Raw genomic sequence first — 25817 nt, 5'->3', positions numbered from 1 at the left:
GCACATCCGCTCAGAGGTCAGACCCAAATTAATGGGACTGCTGTACACAAGAGTGGTGTCCAGTAGGCTTAGGATAAAGATCAACCTAAATTGTTGTGTTTACTCTTTTTTCTTTTTTTCTTAACTTATATTAATTTTGTGATGGCACAGTAGATAAAAATTCCCTGCTTGTCTTCTCTGTAGCCTGGGATAGAGTGGGGGTAACTATGTCAGTTGGTGACGTGGATAACACTTGCTATATATGTGTATGTGGTGGTGGGGAAAACAACATTAAACAGGAAATTATTAGAAAAAGCTAGAGTTTTTTATGAAATTTAATCAGTGTTGCCAAGGGGAAGAAAAAAGACAAACAGTAAAACAGAACAAACAGTTTATGAGTCCGCTTTAGAAAATCCAGCATTCACAACAGTTGATTATTTAAGCACACACAGTCTAATTTTGGTACCTTTAATGCTTGTCTGCATTGTAAAATAATTTGATGAAGGTACGCTTATATCACAACCAAGTTTGGTGTGACTAGCATCAGATCCTGATGATTTAACTATGTACCTGTAATGTAACTATATTAATGTAATATGACCTTGCAAAAGAATTCTAATATCTGCAGTATTTTTTACTTTTCCCATTCATTGTCCGCAATCTGGGCACCGACTGGGTGATTGACAAGTTTCTCATGAAAGCAGGATGAAACAGAAGAGGTTAAATTCTGCTTCTGGAACCAGACAAGCACAACAACTATGGCACATTCACACTTCTCTTTGTATGGATGATGAACGTGCATACGTTTTATGGGCACAGCTTAGTAGCTGTTGCTGGAAATTTTACCTCAAGAGCTCACATTTCTACACAGAAACCTGACTTAGATACACATAGATGGAGATTCGTAGTTAGCCACTACACAGGGCCACAAAATCATCAGGCAGTTCAATATTTCTTTCTTTAAAGTAATGGGTTTTTATATGGGGCAAATTATGTTATCCCTTTGAGATCTGAGAGCTTTATTCGCATGATTCAAAAAGAATATTTATGTCAATAACAGAAGCAGAATTTTTTATTCTGATGGTCATCAAACTAAAAGTGATTGGATTTGTTCACGTTGAAAATGCATTCTTCAATCCACTGTGGCTTAAGAAAGCCTTGTATAATATATACTTAACAAATACTTATAGAGGCCCTGATTCATTTAATTTCAAAAATATAATCTTTTCTATGAAGAAAAAGTGAAATTTCCGCTGTAAAGTTTAAGCCCAGCCAGTTGTGTATCTGTCCTCTCCTATTCTGGCATAGCAGAACAAATATAGAAAAAGTTATTCTTTTAAGTAAAGTAAAATAGTTGAAAGCTTTAGTACAAAGTAATATTTCCGTGTATTTTCAAAGATTTAAGAATTAAAATGTTTTATTTTGCATCTGTGATAATTATAAGTTGTACTCTATAGGTGGGTTCTACAAATATAAGTCATATGTTAACACCAAGAGGAAAAGTTTATGCTGAGCTAACAGTCTCTCAGTTGTATCCCGGAGAATTTATGCTTGTGACTGGCTCTGGGTCAGAACTCCATGATCTGCGGTAAGTTTAATTTTGATACAGTAAGTACACAATACTATACAGTCACAGTAACATAGAAACATTTTGACTAGGGGCCAAATTCTTAATTATTTCTCAGAGAAATTTCACTGAGTTCAAGAGAATTCTACGTATTGATTGATCTTGATTTCTTATAAATTTAGTTGAAGTGAATCCTGAAGTATAAGCAGTTGCATATCAGAATGCTCTTTGTGTAAGAAGATGGGCAATTTACTGATAGTTATGTAATCTACTTTAGTATAAGTGGTTCTTGTTTTATTGTTGGACCTGTTTGTGTTTGGCATTGTGAGGTGGAACACAGTAGGGTTGTTCCTTTCCAGTGTTTTCTCTTACACAAAAAAGAAAATTGGCATTAAACATCAGTAACCTCAGAGGCACTGACTTAGCCAATACAGATGGGTAGTGCAGTCTTCCTGATACTGTGATAATGCTTTCTGGGCTTTTGGGCTCTGGAATCACAAACTGAAATGAAAGAAAGAAAGGAGATGGAAACACTTACAAGATGATTGCATTAAAATGCTTTTCATAAGATGTGCATTGTAAGTGAAACTTCTGGTGCTATTAGTGACTGCACACACATACTAAAAAAGCGTATTTCTTACTGGAGAAGAAAATCTGCAATTCGCTGACAGATCAGTCCTTAAAATGAATCAAAACATAAAAGACTGAAATTTGCTACCCCCAATACATGGTGAATAATGTATTGTTTTATAAGTAGTCCCATGGGAATCAGTAGGACCATTGACACGTTAAAGCATTAAATACAAGTAAAAAAGGCAGAACCAGGCTGAATGCATTTACTTCCCAAGAATTTCAGCAGCCCCATTTGGTTCTGCCCTGTGCCTGAGTTCTTTTAACACTGCATTTTGTAAGATTTTAAATATACTCCTTTCATTTATTTTGAGAGCTTCCTGAAAGACAATACTCAGCTGATGTTTTTGATCAAACCGAGACCCAAAACTAAACTTCCTGCCAGCACTTTAAATACTGTATCAGGAACAGTAAGTCCAGTTGTACATTTATGTTAACAGAAGAATTTATGTTGAGATTTCTTATGTTCATCATGTTTATTGCTTACTCTCTTCATTCGCTGACTTTTTATTAGTGGATCCAAAGGCAAATCTGTGTCAGGTCCTCTGATATCATTTCTTCCCCTTATCTTGAAAGTACTGTTCCACCCATTTAAATTCTTCCCTTTCCTTGCTGTATCCCAGATGCCTGTGTTTCTGTACCAATTATCTCAGCAGAAAACACTGTTTTACACCAACAACGGATGTGACTGACTAATGTAGCACATATGCTTCCATTGGTTTTGAGAAGGGACTGGGACCTGCTGGGAAGATTAATACTAACAAAAAAATCTTCTTTTCTAATGTTTATCTAAATCAGTTATACTATTTATGGAAATGTTAACCTCACTGTTGTCTTTTACATGCAGATGGATAGAAGAAGAGGTGGTCAGAGGTGGATACAAAGTTGATATAGAAAACATGACAGATGAAATGGGAGTACTTGGTGTAGCAGGTCCATACGCACGGCATGTCCTCCAGAAGTTGACAACTGAGGATCTGAGTGACAGTTCATTTAAGTTCCTCCAGTCCAGACGTTTGAAACTTTGTGATATTGCTGTTACTGCTGTTAGGATATCCTACACAGGTAAGCCTTAGAGAAAACATACTCTTAAGGTAAATAGTAAATAAATAAAGTAATAAGTGTAACTAAAACAGCATTGAGAAACAAATCTCACTATGTGCTCATAAGCAATAGGTTCACCACATTATATATATATAATAAAATATATATATATATATATATATATATATATATATATATATATATAATTTTATATATATATATAAAAATGTGTGAGGAAACACAGTACACTGATTTTCAAATGTGATCTGGCCAGAGTCTGCACTGTGTTTTCCAGGACCATTTTGTCTAGAATACTCCTCCATGTAAATATTTATTTTACAGAACAAAAGGCCAGTTCTGATAACCTCTGTGGTATTTGCTGCAAAACCAACGTCAAGAATTGTTTTTGGATTACCAAATATTAGTGTTTGTCAAGTGCCTTGAAAACGTAACACTGAAGTGCTAAGCATTTGTTTTCCTCGGTTACTTTTTATTTTTATTTCTTTTAATGTTCATCTCTACTGCAGTGGACTAAAGTTCAGAGCAGTCTGGAGGAGCTGAAGTTGTAATTCGTATTTCCTTTCCATCATACTGAATATGATAATATACTGCCTTTATCCTTATTTACACAGTCATTTACATTTGCTCTTCTCTTGCCAATTCATCATCTGTTTGTAATGCCCTTAAGCTTAATCTCTCACTGTGACTTTATTGCATGTCCTTTTCTTTTCAGTTATTCTTGATTTTTCCCTTGACTTCAGTTAATAGTTTAAATCAGAATAATAGTACACCATTTAAGATCTATCACATAAATCCTTTAGTGGTTCTTGCAGGTAATCTGGCTTTCTATATGACAGCACAACTGAGCCCAGAATGCGTATTAGTATTTGTAGCATTCATCCTTACTTTGTACCAACGATAGAACTACGTTTATTAGGATTATTTCATTCTTGAGTTGATTAATCTATTAATCTTGTTTGTATAACAGGTGAACTGGGCTGGGAGCTCTATCACAAAAAAGAAGATTCTGTAGCTCTTTACAGTGCTATCATGGAAGCTGGCCAAAAAGAGCAAATCGACAACTTTGGAACATACGCTCTGAATGCTTTAAGGTTGGAAAAGGGTTTCCGAGCCTGGGGGGCAGAGGTCAGCAAATATAATATTTTTGTAATTCTTTCTATTTTCTTTATTTCATTATGACTATACAGCTTTTAGTCAGAGCTGACACAGATATTATTTGTTCCAGTTCTGGCATGAAAAGAAAATTTACTTTGAGCAGGGAAAATTACTATAACCAGAAACAGTGTCTTTTCTAGATAAAATAACTAATATACTTGATTGCATTTCTGGCAGAGACATTTATTTTGATTCACTGATGTTTTTTCCTCTTGAATATAACAAAATTATGAGGGTTTTGCTGAGTTCCAGCGTTTTGAAATCAAAGGTTTGGCTGATAGGTTGTGCAGATATTTTATTTCTGTAATAACTATGTCATGAGAGGCCAATTATTCTTGCTTCATGATGTATTTTGAACTTTTTCATTTCCCATTAAATTGTGTCTGCCAAATTTGCTCACTCACAATAAGGAACTGCTCAAGTGGCCTGAAGAACTTATGGAAAATCAGGATAATTTCTGCTTACCTGAATTTTTTCCTGACTCCTTTGGAAAGGAAAGAACTCAGGAAGTTGAAATACCCGGCATTTACGGATCCTTTCCCTTTGCCCACTGATAATTATTTTCAGTCCAGCTCCAAATGCTGCCTGACAAATCACTCCCCCTACCGTGAAGGTGGTGGTAAGGGCAGGTGGTAAATATAATTGACATTGTATTTTTATTGTCCTCATCAGCTAAGGCATTCTGTTGTGTTGCAATTAATGTGTGTACCTCCGTTATTTGAGCTTCTGCGGGCTTGATTCTGCTTTGACCAAAAATCTGGTTTCTGCCTGAAATGTGTATTTATTTTGCACGCTGAAACTCAGATGCATGATTTATATATTTACACCTCATATTAAGGATAATAGTAGGTACTCTGATGAAAATCACTTATAGGCACACGCTCACAGTGCATTCAAATGGAAGTTGCACGAGTGCGACGTAGAAGATGTTGACCCAGGAATAAGTAGAAGGATGCACAGAATGAAAAGAAACAAAAGCTGTGACAATCCCTCATGCATGGATTTTTTTTTTTTTAATAGATGAACTGTGACACTAATCCTTTGGAAGCTGGACTGGAATATTTTATAAAGCTAAACAAGGTATGCTTATGCTTATAAGTATGTATGCATTATTTTCAAAGCATTCTATTATCTCAAGATTATTTCTGTAAGTGTTTGGAAAGAGAAATGTCATCATGTGTAGAACAAATTAGGTATTTGAAAATGAGAAGAACATCTTTTTTCACTGTATATAAGAGTAATTACTTTATTTTTAAAAGTTTCATATTTTCCCATAAGTCTTACTGAGAAAATTATACACTAGATCAAGAAGTTGCAAATATTCAGTTTAGTCTTGACTATGGGAAATTTAACATATTGAAAGTAACTCTTTAAATGAAATAGTTTTCTAGAGAAATTTGGGTCAGGTACTTTTTAAAGCATATAGTATGTATGCACAAGCTGAACTGGCCTGTTTATGTTATGCAAAAAAGAAAGCATTTTATTTGCTTATTCTTACTAAGGGAGTTGTCTGTAGCATCGTTTTCCCTGACTCCCACTCTGGTACAGAAATTACTGAAAAAACAACAGGTGTTTCAGAAGAACTACTGACTGACAACTTGGATATGAGTCAAATGTAAGATAAATGATTAGGTTATTAAAAAAAAATGTAGTTGTTCATAAAATTTTTGAAGAGGTGCACTCATTACAACTTGTTCTTGTCTGATGTAAAGTTCAGAGATTGGGAGTAGTTGTATTTAAATATGCAGTAAAAATGAAGACATACTATCCAATCTCCTTTTATTACCCACCCCCATTTCCTTATAATATTTTGGCAAAACAAACCCTGCTTATAGTCTAAGATTGACAGAAATTGTCATTACTCCTTTCCAGTCCAAAACAAAACCAGACCAAGCATCCAAACTCTTGGTCAAAGAGAGGACCTTTCTGTGAAACGCTGTGAAATCTTTTCCTGTACGGCTCTAATGCCATCTGTTGCTACCAGTTAGCTCGTTCACTCAAACAGCAGTTGCCTGCACAGTGGATGTGAAGTTTGTAACCTAAAAAGTCAGATCCTAGCCATTTCAAGTTAGGCATCCTAAATGAAGGGCTGCTTCTGACTTAATTTTTATGCTTCAGTTTTTCATCTGTAAAATGGAAAAAGTACCAACATTTTTACGTGAGGGGAAGGTGAGAAGAAAAATAAGCGTTTCTGAAGCGCTCGGCCTTTACAAGGATGTGATATGATTCAGGGACAGATTCTCTTCTTATTTATATTCACTTTATATTTGAAAGGGTAATAGGTCAGATAATGAGTGACACTTGATATTTTCGTCATGTCATGCTGAAGCACCATGGAACTGATGAAAAGAATCTCAAATTTTAGATCACAGCTCCAAATAAGCAATAAATCTTAATTTTTAGGTAGGCAAGAATTATGGTGAGATGCCAAAGCTAAAATGGTGTTTTTATCAATATCAACAAGTTATCTGGCAGAAACAGGAATGAGCCTAGGAAGATGCCTTTTCTCTCTATCTGCTGCACCTATCTATACACATTATACAAGTTCTTTAACCTATGCAGGACTGATAAAACATCCGGTTTTGTCCCAATCTGACATCAGTCTGTGCTCTAACATAAAGCAGAAGTTCTAAATTTACTCATGCCCAGCTCTGGAGTTCATCCACTGGAGGGTATGGTGCTCCCAGGGAGTCAGCGGAGATCCTATGTATAGTGGAATCCTAACTGTCTTGACTGAGTAGTATAATTTTGCCCTAGCCACAGAAAATGACACATGCGAAGGAAATTCAGAGTCTTATATAACAGGATAATGGGTTTTTTTCACTCTTTAAGCACTGTTGTGTAGTAAGGAGAGCATTACCAGGATTGCAGGGGAATGCAGTGAAAAATAGTGCTACTGTTACTAGTTTGTCTTTCCACTTCCACTTAATATGGCTGTTTTTCTTTTTTGTTAGTATAAGCAGGTAAAGCTGTTATTTGCCAGGATGCCCATGCAGAACATATGAAGGCACTAACATGTATGAAGCACTTGATTCTTTGTTCTGCACGCTTCTCTGCAAGGTTAAGATGCAGAGGTAGAACAGGTTTCTGGAGCAGATGTTCATATTGTACACCTATGGGCAAAGAGTAAAACTTGACTGTAGATGCAGGATGTCAGCCTAAAACATTTGCCAGTATTGCTGAACTAATGTGAAGAAACAAATAATCTGTGTTTATGTGTGGACTCAGAGATGAGGGCAGTTGCAACTATATGGTGACACTGCAGAGCTACCTGAGCTAACTCCGATAGTGCTAGCAGTCTAAACACTGTAGCACGAAGCACCATGCGAGATTATTTACTCTGCTTCTTGGCAGCTTGGCGTTATTGAGTACCTTTGTAGTTACAATTCCCTGCTTTTAGTTTTGATGTCCATTTGGCGAGGCATAGACTTCAGCATTCCTTAGCGGACAGCAAGACTGAAGACTAGCAAAATACTCTGTTGTTATCTGTGCTCCTATTATTCAGGAAAGTTGGGTTTTGTGTGTGTGGTTTTTTTTGTTTTGTTTTGTTTTTTTAAAAAAAGGAAACAGGACACAAACTGAAAGCAGCAGACAACTTCAACTTCATTTAAATCTGTTTGACATCTCAGTTTGTGGGAAGTTTCTGACAGGGATTTTTCCTTTAAGCGTGCGCCCCCATCTGGGGAAAGCGCTCCTCTCTTTATAAACTAAGGCCAAAATCAAACGTTCTGCAACTTGGTAGAGCGTGCTTCTTAATGTGCGACAGACAGCTGAAAGAGCTTGCAAAATGAACAGAAGGACTTGCCTTCAGTATAAGTGAATCTTGAGTGGTATGTCTTAGACGATGTGAACAGTCTATAAATAGATTAAAGTGAGTAAACAACCAAATACCAATGAAAGTAATACAATCAAAAAGTAATTTAATTTCCACAAGAGGACATTCAGAGAGCTGGGATATAAATATGAAGAAAGGTAAATTCCCAATAAAATCCTGATGTCTTTGTTTATCAAATTTAGAGCATCTGTCATCTTCAAGAACATAAGGACCAATTGTTCTATTTGTGATGAGTGACAGGAGAAACTCTTAAAAGCTTAAGTTGAAATGTCTTTTCATGATCTATTGAATTATAACAAGGCAATAAGTAAAGCTGTTTCTTTATCATTTGTGTGGCAAGCTTCCTTTCATCAATAAAGCTGAAGAAATGGTATCGTTCTAGGTTTCCTCTAGCTTCTGCTTGATGTTCCTTTTTTCTCTGACTGTTGGTGTTCGTTGCTTGTTTGCACAGATGAGCAGGATGGGCTGTGATTAAACCAAAGTGGAGGGATGGTAACAATTAATTTTCTACTTGGGAGTGTACATTGTCTTCTTAACATGTCCAAAAAAATGTATGTTTTAGAGGTGGGATTTTTTTTAATACCTACTGTCTTTTGTTTATTCGACTGGTTTAACTGTGCTTTGTTAGGTAGTTTCCCTCAGTAATACTTTCATCTCATGAATAGGTACTCTGCTACTAAATATCTAACAGATTCTTAGTGGTCTCTGTGGCAGGAAATTCACAGAATATCTTTAAAGATGAAGAGGTTGCAATTCTACTTGCTCCACATCCCAGAATGTCATTTGAGTTCTACCACACATTTGAACTTTCTCTGGTTCATATGGTCAGAGCTATAGTTTATTACTTCTGAATGCTTTTTACTTTTCAAAATCCTATTTTAATTTTAACTGCTTTTCCAGATATAATTATAGAAATAACGAGCAATCTCCAGATGTTAATTTACTTCAGTCCCTTATTCTATGACGGAGTCAACTATATCTGTGCTTACCTAGCTGTATGTATAAAAAGTCATAGGTAAAATTATAAGGACCTACCAGTCCTGGACATACTGTCGTCTCCCTGAACAATCTAGTCTAATGATTCACTATGCTTGAATTAGAAAAATGTTTTCTGTCTTCTATCCTAGATCTTTTTTGCCACACTTTAAACATATTACTGCCTATTATGTTCACTATTGACATAGAGGGGAAAAAAAAAATTCTTTCCTCTTTTCAGAAGCTGTTTGTGTCATCAAAAACTGCTAGCATGTGCTTTTTCATTCTTCTCTACTGTTAGATTCTATTAGCAGCTAATACAATATTCTTAAAATAGCCTATTTTCTCCTGAGCATAATGGTCCAGCAGGCCCAATAAACCTCATGTTACGGTGCAAATCTCCATCTTAGTCTGAATAGAACTCTCACAGAAAAGAACTCTTTCAGAATGGCTTTCCATGTTAATCCAGTAGTGCCAGTAATCATCACGAGTACACAGCAACAAAATTCTCTGTGTAACTGTTTTTAAAATGTCTTTTATGCTATATACAAGAGTGCCATCTCCTGGGCACTCTCTGCAGCAACAGCTTCTCTTTAGGAAGAGAATGAGATAGATAATGAAAATCCCTTTAGGATTCTGTTCTGATGCACTCTTCCAGACTTGGAGCTGAGTGGTTAGCTAATATTTGGCATTCGTTGCCATTAAGAGGAGATACTGTTATCAGAGTCAGGTGTTTCTTTGTTTCACTCCTGTTTATTTACAGAACCGGGGCAGTTTTTGTTCTCCATTCCAAGCCTCTATGCCAAAATCTCTCTCCCTTTGCTTTTTCTAACAGCCCATTATACCAGAATTTTTGTTTACTACCTCCATTGTTTCCAGCTCCTTTCCCTGTCTGCCTCTCACTATTTCTCTCATCTCCACCAGCAATACTCAGTACCTGCCTGCATTTAGCTGTCAAGAAAAGTCCTTTAGAATACAAGTTCCATCTCTTCTTCTGACTTTGGCATCTGATTTCTGTGGTGGCTTTTATTGTTGCATCTGTTACACAGATGAGGATTTAATTGCTCCCTCATTCGTTATGAATAGAAGTTGAATGTCATGCTCAACAGCTTTGTGCAGACGGGTGATCAACTATGAATCAAAGATAGAGTCCTTGAGCATGACCTGACCTCCAGCATACCTACACGTAACTTGTTATTTCATAGTAAGCTCAGATGAGCAGTTTTAAGACTGTGCTTCCCCTGTTTTGTTCCTTTTGGTAGCAAGTTCCTCCTCTTTCCAGCTGTTTGTTTCTCTCCTCTCCCCTCTGCCAGAACTGCCCCTCGGTTCTGTCAGCCCAACTCTTTGTGTTATGATGTTCTAAAGTGATGTGTCGTGATTTACTAAAGCACATAACAGTACGTTCTTTTAGGAAAAAGGTGATTTTTCATCATTTTATAGATGCAGTTTTGAGAAAGAACACCCAAAAAGGTTGAATTGGCACAACTGAAGAGAGCGTATCTTCCATAAGGGAGCCTTAGCAGAATAGTTTTTAGTGAGTTCTGCCATTGGACCTAAGGGTTTCTGGCCACTAGCACCATTCAGTGCCAGGTGAGGAGGGTGGGGAAGGTGGCAGAAAGGAGGCTGTTTATGCTGGCTCAGATTCTCTGCAGCATTGTATCATATGTAGTCATTCGTATAAGTGTGTATGTAAAATGCTACTGATCTGAGCCAGTAACTCTTGGTAACCCTATGCTTAGGTCTCATGGCCAGTAGCGTTGTTAAGCAGTGGTGACATCAAAGCCTTTCCACCTGAAGGATGCTCCAGGGTTTCAGAAAGGTGGAGTCTAGGAGTGAGAAAGGGTAAGCAGGAAAATAACCACTTGTGGCCATTGCTCCTGTTTTTCCAGTTCTTAAGTGAAATTGTTTTAGTAAAGCAATCGCTGACTTCAAAGTGGGATCTTTTTGCCTGATCATAGCAAATGGTTCATTTTTATTGTCTCATATCTAAAATCCAAAATAGGGCAGGCTTAACAGATGCAACACCTGGCACTTGCTAGGTCTACTGGGAACAGTCGTACAACTCTTTGATATTGGACAAGTGGACCAGCAACAGTTTGTGCAACTCCTCCTTACTGCCATTGCCTTTGCTTCTTCCTCTTTCTCCTACTTGCGTCCCTCCTGTTCAGAGAGTATGAGCATTGGAGTGAACGCTGACCTTGCTCCACAGCCTGGAATAAGACTGTGTTTTGTGCCATTCCTTTTCCTAGTGAGAAAGGAGGGAAAGAAGTAAGAGCAGAGGTTTTACTGAAGAAGGGATAAGGAAGTTGGGAAAAAACAGAGGAATCTGTAAAAAGGATGGAGTGATGGCTAAGAGGTACTAGGCCCACAAGTATCTAGTGGTGAGGGAGAAGGGGTAAGTTTTTTGTTTTGCTCTCTTTTGCTACCCATTTATTATGCCTATAAGTTATTTACTCACTGGACTTTTTCCTCTAAATCCTCCTACCCAAATTAAAATCTAGGAGCTGAATTGTCGTTTATTGTTACTTCATTTGAAATCCAGAGAGTCCTGGTGACAGAGGATTTACTCTATCAATTTACACAAAGTATAAAATACATTGGAAAAAATGTGCAGTGATTTGATTGTTTGTATAAAGTGCATACCTAGGTCACTCCCAGGGGGTTTAGTGGATAAGAACCCACTGAGCTAGGAATCTTGAGCTGAAATAATTCAATTTTTCATCAGTAATTTTTCTCATAGCCGTTTCTTTGAAGTGGCTGTTTGCTTACAAGAATGGCCTAGGCAAACTTGAGTGAAAGAACAGTTGCTGCAAGTGCCATTCATTCTGATTGGCCATATCTCCCTTAGAAAACTGTTTTGTGCAGTGTAAACGGTAGCTTTGGTTTGCTGCAGAAAAAGGAAACCTGTCAAATATTTGCTGCCTGCAGAGGCAAATGATCTTGAGGTATCACCCTGGTGAGGGGGTTATCATTTGGAGTGCTGCCCTGAAATTATTCAAGAGCATCCAACTAAGAATAATTAATTTCAAAATATTATATGGATGCTGTCTCCAGTGTGTTGTAATGCACTGGTTATAGCAGATTGCAGCAGCTGTTGGTGCTGCCTTACTCAGTTGGGTGGCTTTGTGTACATAATTTGGCAGTAAGCCAAAAGTCCTAAGTGGCATACCAAATAAATTGCAGCGTTTCATTATTAAGAGAGAGTTGCATATCTTTGTTGACAATTATTTGTTGAATGGATATAACATTTTTCTTCCTAGAAGCCCAGAATTTATTTTGCTAAACTGCTGAATACCTTTCTTCCTACTGCACAATCTTAAAAAAAAAAAAAAAAAAAAGAAAAATAAAAGAAAAAAAAAAAGTGGAAGTCTTATAGATAATTTCTATCCCTTTGCTTCTGTGAAGCAATACAAGATTTTTTGGAAGGTTTAGAATTAGGATCTGTATGATCTTGAAAGCCAAGCGTATTTGAATTACATGCTGTGAGTTAAACTTTGCAGGATACATTGTTGTGCCTAAAACAACCACATTGGTTAATCACTCCTGAACTCTTTAAAAAAAAAAAAAAAAAAAAAAAAACCTTATCTTGCACTGGCCAGCATATGGTAACTGACACAAATAAAAATCTGCTGAGGAAAAGGGCAAGGCAAACACAAATGTCCAATATGTTACAATATGTTAACAGATGAGATAATCTGTGGGCCCCCTTCACTATATGCTATTTGAAAAATTTTAATGCAATTTTCCGTATAATTTATATGCTAGATAACACCAGTAAAATGCACAACCCACCATTTTTATTTTTGGCTAGTGAACTGCACTCATATTATTATATGAAGCTAAATAGTTGATGTTGCCGTTATTTTGCTCCTAAGAAGTTTTTTTGCTTACTGTGAAGCACATCTGACTCAACTTAGTGCTTTGGGAGCTCATGCCGAGAAAATGGAATTCTTCTGCATTTTAGGCTTAGCTTATTGGGACTCATCTTACTCTAAGTAGTAAAAGTTTTAGATTGTTACTACATGTCATCGCAAGTGACTACTCTTTCAAAACTATGAGAGAATGGGAACAGGTTTAAATTTGACATTTGGTTGAGGTCGAATTGTTTAGGGTTTTCCTCCAATTCCATCTTTTTTTCTTCTGTTGATTGCAAATGTTCTTTTGGTGAATTATAGGCTACAGTTTTAAATGAGATATTATCTTGCATTATATTTAGTGTGACTAGCTAAAACAAATAGAGGCAATACCCAAACTGACTAATTTCCTTCTAGAGACAGGAAGCCGTTGTTACCAAGAATAGCCAGACTTTAAGTTAGAAGGAGAGGAAGACGGAGAGAGAGAAGGAGAGAGGGGACCTCATGTCTACACACACACACACACACACACACACACACACGTACATGCGCACAAACACACATGCACTCTCACAAATCAAAAATGCATAATAGTATATATGTATTTATATTTTTTTGCAGAGTTTGAGAATCCCAGGTTACCTTTTGGTTATTTTTCCAGTTCCGAATTCTAAAAAGACAAGAATATTTTCAACCTTCAAGGAATATCAAGTTGCTATTTCCAAAGGAAATAAACCAAAAAAGAACAAGCCCACTACATGCCAGCCTCCCAAATCCATTTTCAGTTAGCAAGAGAACTATAAAATGGTTTATTCCAGGTGGCCCAAGCCTGCCCAGTTGGAATTAATTGAGTAAGAATTTCATTTTGTATCTGTAATGAATAGGCAAAGAATGATCCAAAAATACATTGATTTTAGACTTGCAACCTGCTTGCTCTAATAGTTTCCATATATACTACTAATAGGTAATTAACAAGTAGAAGTCAAAATTATTTTTGCTGTCACCTCAAGGTTCCAGTAATTAGTATATTAGCATGAGTTAACTGTCATCTTTACAGTTAATCTTGAAGTGAACCATTAAAGCAGTACACATCTGTTATCAGGTCATACTCAAAGCTCCAATTATGATTGCTGCATTAACCTTTATTGAAACTGTTTTTCTATTTGTAAATGAGGAATTTATAGAGGGGTAAATTAACTTAGAATCTTGGAAAAAAAATCACTGTGAAAATCCGAAATTTTTTAAAGAGCTGAGTTTCACCTTTGTCTACATCTATTCAGCTACTGGTATCTGGATACTCCAGAAAAAAAGAAGCCACGCTCTTGGTACAGCAGTAGCTGTATCGGTGCTGTGTGATACTGCATTCTCAAAGTGAAGGGTTGAAACTGTTTTTTGGAAGACTTGAGGGTGACACAACATAGGAAAAGGGCACTGTGAAAGAACGCTGTCAGAAGCTAGTTCTGACAGATTTTTGTCTGTTACCACTCTTTGATTACTAAGAGACCTAAAGCTGTGAATTTACAGGCGTTCATACTGCCGTTTTAGATGACTTAGTGTATCAGTAACATCCATATTGGGTTGGCAAATATAACACAAGACCTATGGAAGAGCAGCAGCTGGAGGCCAGTGAGTATGCCCTAGGTCAGCTGGCACTGCGTTTGGGTGCCACAGTCACCTCCCTTGAGACTGAGTATCAGATACTACGTTTGCATATATAGGAATCAGATCATTGAGTGCTCTGCTTTGTAGACTTGCCAATGTTATGAGTGACAGGGAACTAGCCAGTAGCTAGGTATGGTTTGGTCTGAGATCTTTGCTTTATCTTTTCCAGCAGTATCTTGACAGTTACATTCTAAAATTAATGCTCAGGGTCCTTTACTTTTCTGATCTGGGCTGTATTTCATGCCATCTTTCCCCAAAGGGGGCCACCTATGATCTTCATGTGCAATATCTGCCTTGTCTTTGGTTGGTCTACCTTGATTTTCCAAGTAAATGGTCCCTAACTGGTTCATAAATTGTTTTCTACAACTGCTTATAGAGTCCAATCTTTCAAATTTCAAAAACTCATCAGCACTTAATTTCTTTTGAGCCTACACATAGAAATACAGGAAGCTGAACAAGACCTACAAAAATAAGAACACATGAACTAACTGCATAATAATCTATTTCGAAGTACAACTATAATGTTTTGGTTGTAATTCTGATTGCTTTTACTGCAAAATAACAATTCAGTGTCCCAGTGAACAGTTCTCAGGCTGCAGCACTTTAGAACCCCTTGAATTCCACTCCAGAAGCAGAACACAAACTACAAATGTATTTAAATCTGCTTCTAGGATCTAAGCGTTATGATTCTCTACAGAAATTAAAGAACATTACCAGAAATAGTATTATTGGCATTTTCAGGAGTACTTCTTTTTTTTTTTTTTTCCTTAAACACTTAGCAAACGAATAGAATTCCTGCTTCAGATTTACAAGAGCTGTCACAGTGACCCAGGACCATCTGTCTTAAAATAGCTTTCACTGCTACCTATCTTCTCAGCAAAGGCTGGAAAGCTGCAAAAGCTTATAACTGCTGTTACAGTCTCTTGCCTGGGGGCAGGATGGTGTCTGTCTGGCAAATGAGTTGAATACAAGTCTTTTGTTCTGCCAGATCTACATCTTTAACGAAAAATTCCATAGTCAGAATTTGTAACACACTGTTCCTCATATTTACTGCACCGTTATTAGCCATAATGACTAATAATCCAGCCTGATTACTATTTTATTCCCAGTCCCACTGTCAGCATCTTTGAAAGGGGCTTCTTCTTGGCACTTGAGGCCTTGTCCTGGATCACAAAGTTTATAATCATTCTTCTTTCTGTGGCCTGTTTTTTCCAATTTATTCTCTTCCCAGCCAAGTGTTAACTAAATAAGGAAGTGGTCTGAGTGATATTAAAGACGTGGGAGACAATAGTGTGAGACAAATCAAGTTCAGAGCCAGAGGTAGGCAAAACTGGCTTATATCCGTGAACCTGGCAGTGGAATCAGGCTAGCTATGAGGTCACATTGTCACATACAATAAATACTCTCTACTATATTCTTTAGGATTACTGAGGCTTACAGATGTCTTCTCCAGTGCTTGTCGCACATTTACACAATCTGTTTCTAGAAATGTGAGGATCTGCTTATAGCTCTTTAGGGAAGCTGAAAAAGGGGAACTTCAAATGACAGTATTCTGTAGCTAACATTTGCATTATCCCATAAAATAACAGATACAGGAAAAAAGACCTTACAACAAGAATATGGAGCAAACTGCCAGCTCTGCATCCTTGCACAGAGACACTAAAGTGGAATGGTAACAAGTTACTGTCACGCTTGCTGATAGCATCAAACAAGATGAGTGTCCACTGAAGGAGGCCATGGCTTTAGGATCTGTGTAATGGAATTCAGTTTTTTAATAGAAACTGGAATGAAGTCCAGTTTTCTGGCTCACAACCTTAACTGGGCAAATATTGCTGTAACATACATATCTCACTATGTATGTATTTCTACTACATTTGGAATTATGGATATTAAAGGACTGTGATCCAGACAAATTAATATACTGAAAAAATCACCAATCATATCACTTTTTATAGTCAAGATATAACGTCTGTCAAAGATTTGATTTAATCTGTATTTCACATAGAACATTTAAGCAACAGGAAAACAAATGAAGACAAATTTAAATGCTTGCATCTCTAGCCTTATTGCAAAACCTGAGTAACCATTTATCATCATTATGTTATGTTTTTTCAGCCAGCAGACTTTATAGGAAAGCAAGCACTGAAGCAGATTAAAGAAAAGGGGTTGAAACGGCGGCTGGCATACCTCACCTTGGAAACAGAAAATGTTGATCCAGAGGGAAATGAAAGTGTGTGGCATAATGGCAAGGTAAGGGCTGTAGATCATGTTACAAGAAACTAAAGTTAATTCTCCATGAACAGAATCTAACTTTGTGTTTCAAGTGTGAATGTATTATATTTGTTTTACTGGCACAGAACAGCTTGAAGCTGTGATACTATTTTCTGATCTTCAAGCAGGAGGCAAAGACTAACTGTATATATTTACAGATAAAATGTGAAATACTATTAGGTTACAGAAACTAGAGCTGGAACAGACTACAGTATTAGGTCACCTATTCTTTTCTCCTGCAAGTTCACCATTCTCCTAACATCACTTTTATTATTCACTTCAAAGAAGACAAACCAACAAAGTTTAACGTGCCATACTTCAACACAGATTAGGTATTGAAGCCTTCATTAGCAGTTAAATTATTGTATATATAAATGTACACATGTGAATAGTGTTTGTTTCAGTTGAAAAGTTAAGTGAACACAATAAGAATAGACTAGGTTTTTAAGGAGTAAAAAAATCCCAATTTTGGGTGATGTCACCCACAGTGAAGAAAATTATGAACTGCCTGACACACTCAAAACATACGTGATGTATAAAGTTTATAAACAGAAACTAGTATCTATGATGTATATCTTTTTTTTTTTTTTTTTGGAAACCCCACTGTGTGTTGAAAATAAAGATGAATGTTTGTTTCTTTTTTCAGGTTATTGGCAACACCACATCTGGCTGTTTCAGCTACAGTGCTCAGCAGAGTCTGGCTTTTGCATATGTTCCCACAGAACTCAGCAAAGTTGGACAGAATTTGGAAGTTGAACTTTTAGGAAAAAATTATTCAGCAACTGTTATTCAAGAGCCATTGGTGCTGACTGAACCGACAAGAACCCACCTTCAGAGAAAGGGTAGAAGTCCCAAAGTGTAAACACAGATGGTGGATACAGGAAGTTGTGCAGTAAGAAATAGTTCCATTTATACCCGTGAAATTAAGAGAATCAAGCTATTCAGATTCATTAATCACTAAACGTAAGATACTCATTGCTACATCAGTGAGGAATTTTATGGTGGTACCCCCTTGCTTCCTTGTATGGGCTATTCACGTCGGAGATCTGAGCACAGTTAGTGAACTGCTGTGCATTCCTCCTCCTCAGTAGCGGTTGTGAGCAGGAAGTGGCTGGGAATGAGTAGATCCTCCACTCAGCTTGCCCACACACTGTCCAGCAGATCTGAGTTAAGGCGGAGGAGAAAATTGCTCTTGGTATTGGCCAACAGCAAATTCTTTCCCCTTGAGATGTGATTCCTCCCTTGCCTGTCTTTGCGGTGAATTACTTCTTCTTTGTTCCTTGATATCACCAACTTATCATTAAAATAATATCACTAGCTCTGCACAAAAATGCTCTCTAAAGTACTGAAATAAATTTCAGCAATGGTTAAAAAATAATACTTAAAAGGAAACTGAACTGCTAACATTCCTTCCTAATACGTTATCCTGGCAGAAATTCTGACAAAAGATCAAAATTTAGTTCTTCCTAATTAAACATTTAGAGGAAGCCCATTCTTCGTAGTCATTGTTTTATATGGATCTTCTAGTAGATTACATGTAAAATTTTACAATACACATGATGTTATTGCTCAATTTCTGGATAGAACTAAAAAGTACTGCATGATGGAGCACTGACTTAGTGGTATAAATCTGAAGATGTAGACACTGAAGAACTGTTGTTCCTTTTCCTGTTAATTATAAACTGAACAGCAGTAAGAACCATATGTTGTTACACAGAAATACTGACAATTAAAATATATAATTAAAGCCGCAGCAGAGGGTTTTTTCAATGTTAAATAGCTGATAACCTGAATAAGCAGGATTGGGATAATAAGAGCAACAGGAACACACTAAATGATTAAAACACACTTCTGAGTTCCATAATGTGCTCAACAATTCTTTTAAATCAACAATGTCACAATTTCCAACTTACAAAGAATAATGCCCATCATTAGGCTGCAGATAATCTTTTTCTATGGTCATATGAATATAAAGAATGTCCAAAATGCACTTTCTTCCAAAGGAGTTGGTGCTTCTAAATCTTCAGCAAAGAAGAAATGTATAAATAGAATATGCAGTAGAAACACAGTTTGAATAATGAACACCTGTTCTTACTAGAGAATTAATGAAAGTTGGAATTGCATTCTGCTGTTCTGAATATCCTTTACAACACAGGTCAAAATAAAATATAAGATATGGCTGGTTTGTACATACTGCTGTCTTGAGGGAAAAATCCATTCAGAAATTATTCTCTGTTACTCTTTCGTAAGTGATTTAGTTCTACTTTGCTGAACCAATCAGAGATGTTATTTTTGCTAAACCTGCAGAAAGGGCAGGTTTTCTGCAGCCTGTGCAGGCAATAATGATGAATCACAGATATAATTCCAACATTCAGGTGAGCTCAGAAACTGTATCCTCTTATGTACTTGTACCACACTTTCAACTGTAACCTCACAACCACTGGTTTTCTCCTTATAAGCCAATGGAGATGACCTGTCCCTTTTAAAATATAATATTCATAGATAACAGGTGCATGGGACTGCTAAAGAGTCCTGCCTTTATTCAGTAAGGCATTCAAGAATATATTTTAGTTGAGGTATGTGCACAAGGTTAACAAGCATGTAAGTGCTTTCTTGTACTCAGGCTCAGATTCAATACATGACCATGAAAACTCTGGAGTAAGACTATACGTAGACTGTGAATACGTATGATCTAAAGAGAGAAGGCCCGAATACTGATTTCTGACGGGCTTCTCACTGACAGCTACTGTCATGCAAGTCCAGTCAAGATTGAGCCTTGGCCAGTTAATTTTCCTTTCATTTCCAGATTTAGGGTATCAGACAAAAGACATGGTAAGACATGGTTTCTGGAAAAAGGTGATAAGGTTTCTTTACTGCAGCCCATTTGTAAGACCAAAACAACCTCCTGTGCCTTTCTGATCATAAAAATGACAAATGGAGTCTCTGACAACTTGTGGTGTGTTATGTCTTCGGAATGGCTGTGCTTTATATTTCACAATGCACTGAGGAGTAGAGATACCTGAAAGTAGTTTTAAGCAAGCATGGCTGAGTATTAGAAGCACATTAGGTGTAATAGCCATGTCTGTGGGCTTCCTAGTTCACCCAGGTTCTTTTTTACTGCTGTGATACCCAAGTCAGCTTACTGTGTATTTATTAGGATAGCTCAACGCTGTGGCGCATTGCACAGTATGGATAAGCTCTAAGGGGAAGAAGCCCCCTTACAAATCGTTCCCACAGAGAGGCTCACACATACAGGTCAGTCCTTCCTAGGTATAAAATGAAAATTATAAACCTGAAGAATTGGTGGGGGGCACAGCAGTTTTTGTGGTTTCCTGTCATTATTTCTTTTCATGGTGTTTTGTGATACGATGTTGCATAAGCTTATGGTGTCAAGATAAAGCAAGAGGAAGTGAATAAGAGCAAGACTGCTTAAACAGTACATGCCTGTTTTAAGAGGGCTTCCAACCAATCAAACCAAAAGGTAAGGGTGCAAAGACTGACAGGGACATCTTTCAGGTCTTTTGCAGCCACGTGAATTAACAAAGGAGAAAAATCTGTAATGATGTGAAAAAATGATGGTCGCCTAGGAGATTTTCTGAAATACTGAAATTTCTGTGTGCAAACATATTATGACACCTCAAAAGGCAGATTTTTCAGACGCATTTTATATGATCTTCCTTTATTCTCCTCCCTGCTTCACAGAGCTTTAGTACCCCAGAGTTGATGTTACTACTACCACTTGAATTCATGTTCCGTGTTCCCATATACTGTGGCAAGAGGTGCCATGTCCATATTTTGTGTGGAATGATAAAATCAACACGGATACCATAATTTGGCCTGTCACTCGCATAATTTCCTTAATTGCTAACCTCTAAACAACATCCAAATTATCCAAATCCAAATCCGGAAAATGTAAACTGAGACAAAGGGGCCTTAACACAGGCCACTTCCAGGATTTATTCTTTTGATGCAAGAGAATATTCTCTGATATAAATAGTATTTTCTGATTGGGATTTCAAATTTCTGAAATAGTAATTAGTAAAAAGCTTGAGGAAAATATGACAGCAGCAACACACAGACTGCAACTGTGCAAATAAGTTGTGTTTGCTGTGTATGTTTTAGATGATTTTACTCAGGCAATCAGATTATCTTATTCTGTTGAGCAGGATGAATAGCAAATAACTCTTGACATTCCTCTGAAAGGGGATATGAGTTCAGCAGCACTTGAATGATAATTTTGAAAACATGCCAGGTGAATAGGTATTATGAATTTGATCACAAAATTGATATCCAACATTTCTGTTTTCATCAGCACTGTGTAGATTTTCAAGGTAATTATTTTGAATGAATGAGAATTGTTTCCATGGGAATGTGCTAACATTTGAATAGAATTTTACATATAATGAGGACATGGAAGAAGTTGGTGAAGTACATAATTCAGTGAGACAACTGTGACTGGTAATGGGGATCTAAACATCTGAACTAAAAATAAGGTCAGATGGAAGTTTCCAGTCCTTTGAATGCTATGAATCACATCTCAACAAAGAAAATCATGGTCACGTATCAGCTCGGCAGTAATCATGGAATTCACTTCAGGGAAAACTAACTTTAGGAAAGTATTGTTGCTTCTTGTTCCGATACTAGTGTCCTATTTTGACGCTGGGCTCATAAGCAAAAAAAGCCCTTGTTTGCCTGCTTCCCAAAAAAGACTCTGGGTGTCTTGTTGTGTAACTTGTTTAATTGTCATCCAAGTCCTAAAGCTGAGATGAACAAAAGTGTGCAGAGAAAGCCTCCTTCCAGGACTTTCAGCACATCTGTGCGCAGTCCAAGAATTGACTGATTGGAGACTCACGGAGAAAATAAACAGTGTGATATGCAGAATGAAACTATAACAACACAGCACTAATAATAGTTTGCATGTGAAGAAAAAAGAACTTGCAATTCTATGTATAACAAAATCAGTGGTAGCTTGTCTTAATAGTACCAGGTCATTCTTCATTGTCTTTTAGGAGCAAAAAATTTAAAAAAAAATCTTTTTTTTCTTTTAATTCATCTCTTCCTTTTCAAATTCTGTTTTATCTCTCTTTCTCTTATCTCAAACCACTTTCTTTTTGCCTGGATTTCTCTGGCAGTTTACATTACCTGTCAGATACATCTTCTTCTTACCGCTATGGTCCTCATCTGCTCCCCTGGTTTCTTTTTATTATGGATTTTCCTCTCCTGTGTGTTGAGTGCAGTTCCAGTGCGTCCTCCTGTCATCTTATTCGGAGTTGCCTCTGCAGAGCATTCCATTTCTTTGACCCAGAAGGTCCGGAGAAACATCTGGAAGCAGGGAATACAGCCAGTATCATTTGTCTACTCAGGACCACTGGCAGCCTGAAAAATATGCACTCTGGGAATCAGTCAGATGAACTTGAATGTGAGGCAGACTTGAAAATTTAAGCCTAAACTGACTTCTCAAGGGATTGTGAATCAGTGCTCTGATTTACACTGAATTATCATAATATAACAATGTATTTATGACAATTAGGACAAATTAACTACCTCTCACAAGCATATCTCATCCTGTAACTTCATAATTTGGAGATACTGCAGTTTGAAGTTAGAAAACAGTATTTTTGAGATGTGGAATATAGCACACACTTATTGTAGAAAAAAAAGTGGCATCATTCATCATTGTTGCTATTTTAAAACAAGTAGGTGATGCTTTGGAGTTTATAAGTAAAGAGCTGGTAACTTCATGGGCTTGTCCAGGAGCCTTCATTCATAGGAGAAAGAATCTTCCATCCGCAGAGACTTGTCAGTCAAAGAGATAGCAAACAGGAGTCTGGCATACTCAGTCTTTGCCTTTATTTACTGATAAATATTACTCTTAATGTGGAATTTTGTGTCACCTGTTACCAAATGGCTATATAAATTTGGGAATGTACATACACACCATTCCAGCTAAATGTCAAACACATGATTATTTGATTTTTAAGTGGACACTGAAATTCATATGTATTCCATGGATGAATGAAACTGAGTAGAGTTGACAGTCATTTCTGTCATTTCACAGTACTCAGTCTTAGATTTTACATCAAGATTATAATTAGGTTAGTAGTCGTTACGATATTGCCTTAGAAGATTACATGGTCTGAAGAAACAGCCTTGTTAACATAGCTGTTATTTCAGCTTCTGAGTTGCTTCAGTTCCTTCCTACTCACTAACAGTCACAAGCAATATTTCACAGCCAGAGCTAGATGACACTTTTCATCCATATAAGCAAAATTGCATTCTGGCACCCCCAGAAAAAAGCACGGGGTCACCCATGATTTGACTGCTGGGGATGGGGTCAGAGCAGCAGCTGATGCTGGTAGGAGCGGAAGGAGAGGGGCCGTGCGCTTTCTGCTGCAGTAGTGGTTGCCATCTCACACACCTGCGCTGCTTTTTCAGTGGCAGCAGCAAGTTTTCTTTCCAGGGCTGTAGCACAGGTTGGCGAGCAGCAAGACCGGGACTAATACTTGGCTGCCCCATCTTGCTTATGCATCAAGTAAGCCCCGCTGATAGTAGTGAAACTGGATGAGCTGCCATGGTCTTGCATACGAAGACAGAAGTAACAGTCTAGCTACTTGTACCAGAATATACTGTGTTGTCTACTAAAATTGCTCTGTTGATTTCCATGGAAGCAAAAATGACTTGAAACAAAAGCTCACAAATAGTTCTGTGGTTCCCCATGAGAAAGGCTCCAGTGGATGTTCTGATGCAGGAATTAAAGGAAGATAAAGTTAGAAGAAAGGGCCAACATCACGGAGCTGGATACTCTGGTCTCACACGCAACAACTTGATAATCAGTTTTTTGATTCGTTTAATAAATTAATCAACTTAATCGATACAGCGTTTATGCAGACTGGTACTCCAAAACCTCCCTATTCGGATAGTTAGAAAATGTGTTTGCGGCTTAAGTTACAGCCCAGGTGTCCGTGAGGGAGGCGGGCCGCACCTCGACCTCAGCCGGGTGCCGTGGAGGCGGCCCGCGGCCCTCAGGGCGCTCCGGGCCCCGCCGCCGCCGCCCCCGCGCTAAGCCGCGCCGCGCAGCGGCGGGCGGGGCCGGGGCCGGGGCCGGGGCGCTCCCCGCGCCGCGGCCCGGCCCCGGGGCGGGCCCCGCTGCCCGCTCGAGGGCGGCCGTGGGCGCCCGGCCCGCCCTGCGGCCCAGTTCCTGGTTGCGCGGGAGGCCGGCGATGGCGCAGCGGGCGGGCGGCTGGCGGCGGCTCTGCCTGCTCTGGTGCCTGCTGCGGCTGGCGGCGGCGCGGCGGCCGCCTCCGCACCTGGTAGTGGTGCTGGCCGACGACCTGGGCTGGGGCGACGTGGGCTGGCACGGCTCGGCCATCCGCACGCCGCGGCTGGACGCGCTGGGGGCGGGCGGCGTGCGGCTGGAGCGGTACTACACGCAGCCGCTGTGCACGCCGTCGCGCAGCCAGCTCCTCAGCGGGCGCTACCAGGTAGGGCGCGCGGGGGCGGCGCGCGGGGGCGCCCAACGGCCGCCCCCAACGGCCGCCGCGGGGCGGCTGAGGCGAGGCGGCGCCTTCGCCTTCGCCCAGGTGTTGGGGGACCCGCCGGCGGGAGGTGAGCGCCTGCCTCGCGGTGGCTTTGGAAGCCAAACGCAGCCTGCCTGATCGCTGCGTGCTTGCGAGCGCCTTCCCCAGGGCTGTGCCGCCCGCGGGAGAGCTACCTGCGGCTCCTGTTTTTAGCCCGTCCCGCAGCAGAAAGCTGGAAGTCCCGAAACTTGGCGCTTGCTGCACCATACACTGTTGGGGAGCGGCGTGACTTGGGTGGGGGAGACCTCAAGGGGTGTCCCAAGTGAGACGCACCCCCCCCCCCCCAAGAAAAAAACAGCTGCAAAAAGGTATAAGCCAGCCGGCTACATGGGAACGCATCCAGTGTGCTTTCCGTTACAGAAGGTTTGAAAGAACCGCTTGTCGCGATGACTCCTTGCTTCTCGCACACTTATTTCATAGGCTTTTCTCTGGTCTTCCTGGTCCTATGCTCTGAAAAGGTTAAATAAAACACACTGTGTTAACAGCTAATTAATGAAACTTTTTCCTACTATTTGCTATTAATACTAGATGTAGCTTGGCCTTCTTTTGTCTCACTTGGATACGCTTGGAGGAAGGCTCTTTTTGAAGATGAGATGTACTCATATACAAATAAACCACCTGAACTTCACTTTTTTGTTTGCTAGCTTAAAAGCTCACTAAATGTGGGTCTGTTGCGAGACACTTTACCTCAGAAAAGTAGAGATGTCTATACACTTCAGTTCAGGTTAAAAGGCATGGCAATGTCTGTTGCAAAATAACTCTGATATCGTCACCTTCTGTTAGGCACTTGGTTGGATAGGCATGCAAGATTCAGACATAAGCAGCAACGTGTGTTCAGTTTATGCAGCCTATTTTCCAATGCAATGTTTGAATACATCCTAACCTGTACACCCTCCTTTATGTGATACCTTGGGTGTGGACTTCCATCAGCCCCTTGATGGAGTGCAGGCAGGCTGCCACTTAGTCTGGTATTTAGCGGCTTTGTAGTCTATACTCTCAATCTCCCCTCCCCCACACCTTTTTTCAATTGCACAGCTGTAAGAATCAGACTTCATCACGTTACTGTACTTTCTTATTCTCTTGCTCTCCCTCTCCTTTGTATAACAACTTTGGCAAAAACAGAGCGAGGACAGAAAAAAGGAACCGACAAAGGATTAAGTGTATTTCAGAAACTTCCCCTCTCAGAAAATCCTGCATGTGTGTGTTAATTATAGCGATTTGTCAAGGAAACTGTTTAGAATGAAAAT

At 38.8% G+C, this 25817-nt stretch overlaps 2 protein-coding genes across 3 annotated transcripts in view; both read left to right on the top strand.

The window, feature by feature from the left end:
• The window catches only part of LOC104152992 (dimethylglycine dehydrogenase, mitochondrial), a 46169-nt gene extending 26998 nt beyond the window's left edge, over positions 1-19171 (top strand). The window contains exons 11-16 of the mRNA XM_068926153.1: positions 1437-1567; positions 3024-3241; positions 4209-4366; positions 5417-5476; positions 16838-16972; positions 17640-19171. Of these exons, the coding sequence (XP_068782254.1) occupies positions 1437-1567; positions 3024-3241; positions 4209-4366; positions 5417-5476; positions 16838-16972; positions 17640-17855 (918 nt within the window). The 3' untranslated portion in view covers positions 17856-19171. The remainder of the gene's footprint in view (positions 1-1436; positions 1568-3023; positions 3242-4208; positions 4367-5416; positions 5477-16837; positions 16973-17639) is intronic.
• Positions 19172-24132: 4961 nt separating this feature from the next.
• The window catches only part of LOC138060894 (arylsulfatase B-like), a 71485-nt gene continuing 69800 nt past the window's right edge, over positions 24133-25817 (top strand). For both annotated transcript variants that reach the window (XR_011137420.1, XM_068925404.1), the window contains exon 1: positions 24133-24474. Coding sequence is in view for 1 of the 2 variants with exons in the window: in XM_068925404.1 (XP_068781505.1) it covers positions 24214-24474 (261 nt within the window). In the remaining variant the exon portion in view is untranslated. The remainder of the gene's footprint in view (positions 24475-25817) is intronic.

This window comes from Struthio camelus, chromosome W (genome assembly GCF_040807025.1).
Source record: "Struthio camelus isolate bStrCam1 chromosome W, bStrCam1.hap1, whole genome shotgun sequence".
Classification (NCBI taxonomy): Eukaryota; Metazoa; Chordata; class Aves; order Struthioniformes; family Struthionidae; genus Struthio; species Struthio camelus.
This window is presented reverse-complemented; position numbering and strand designations above follow the sequence as displayed.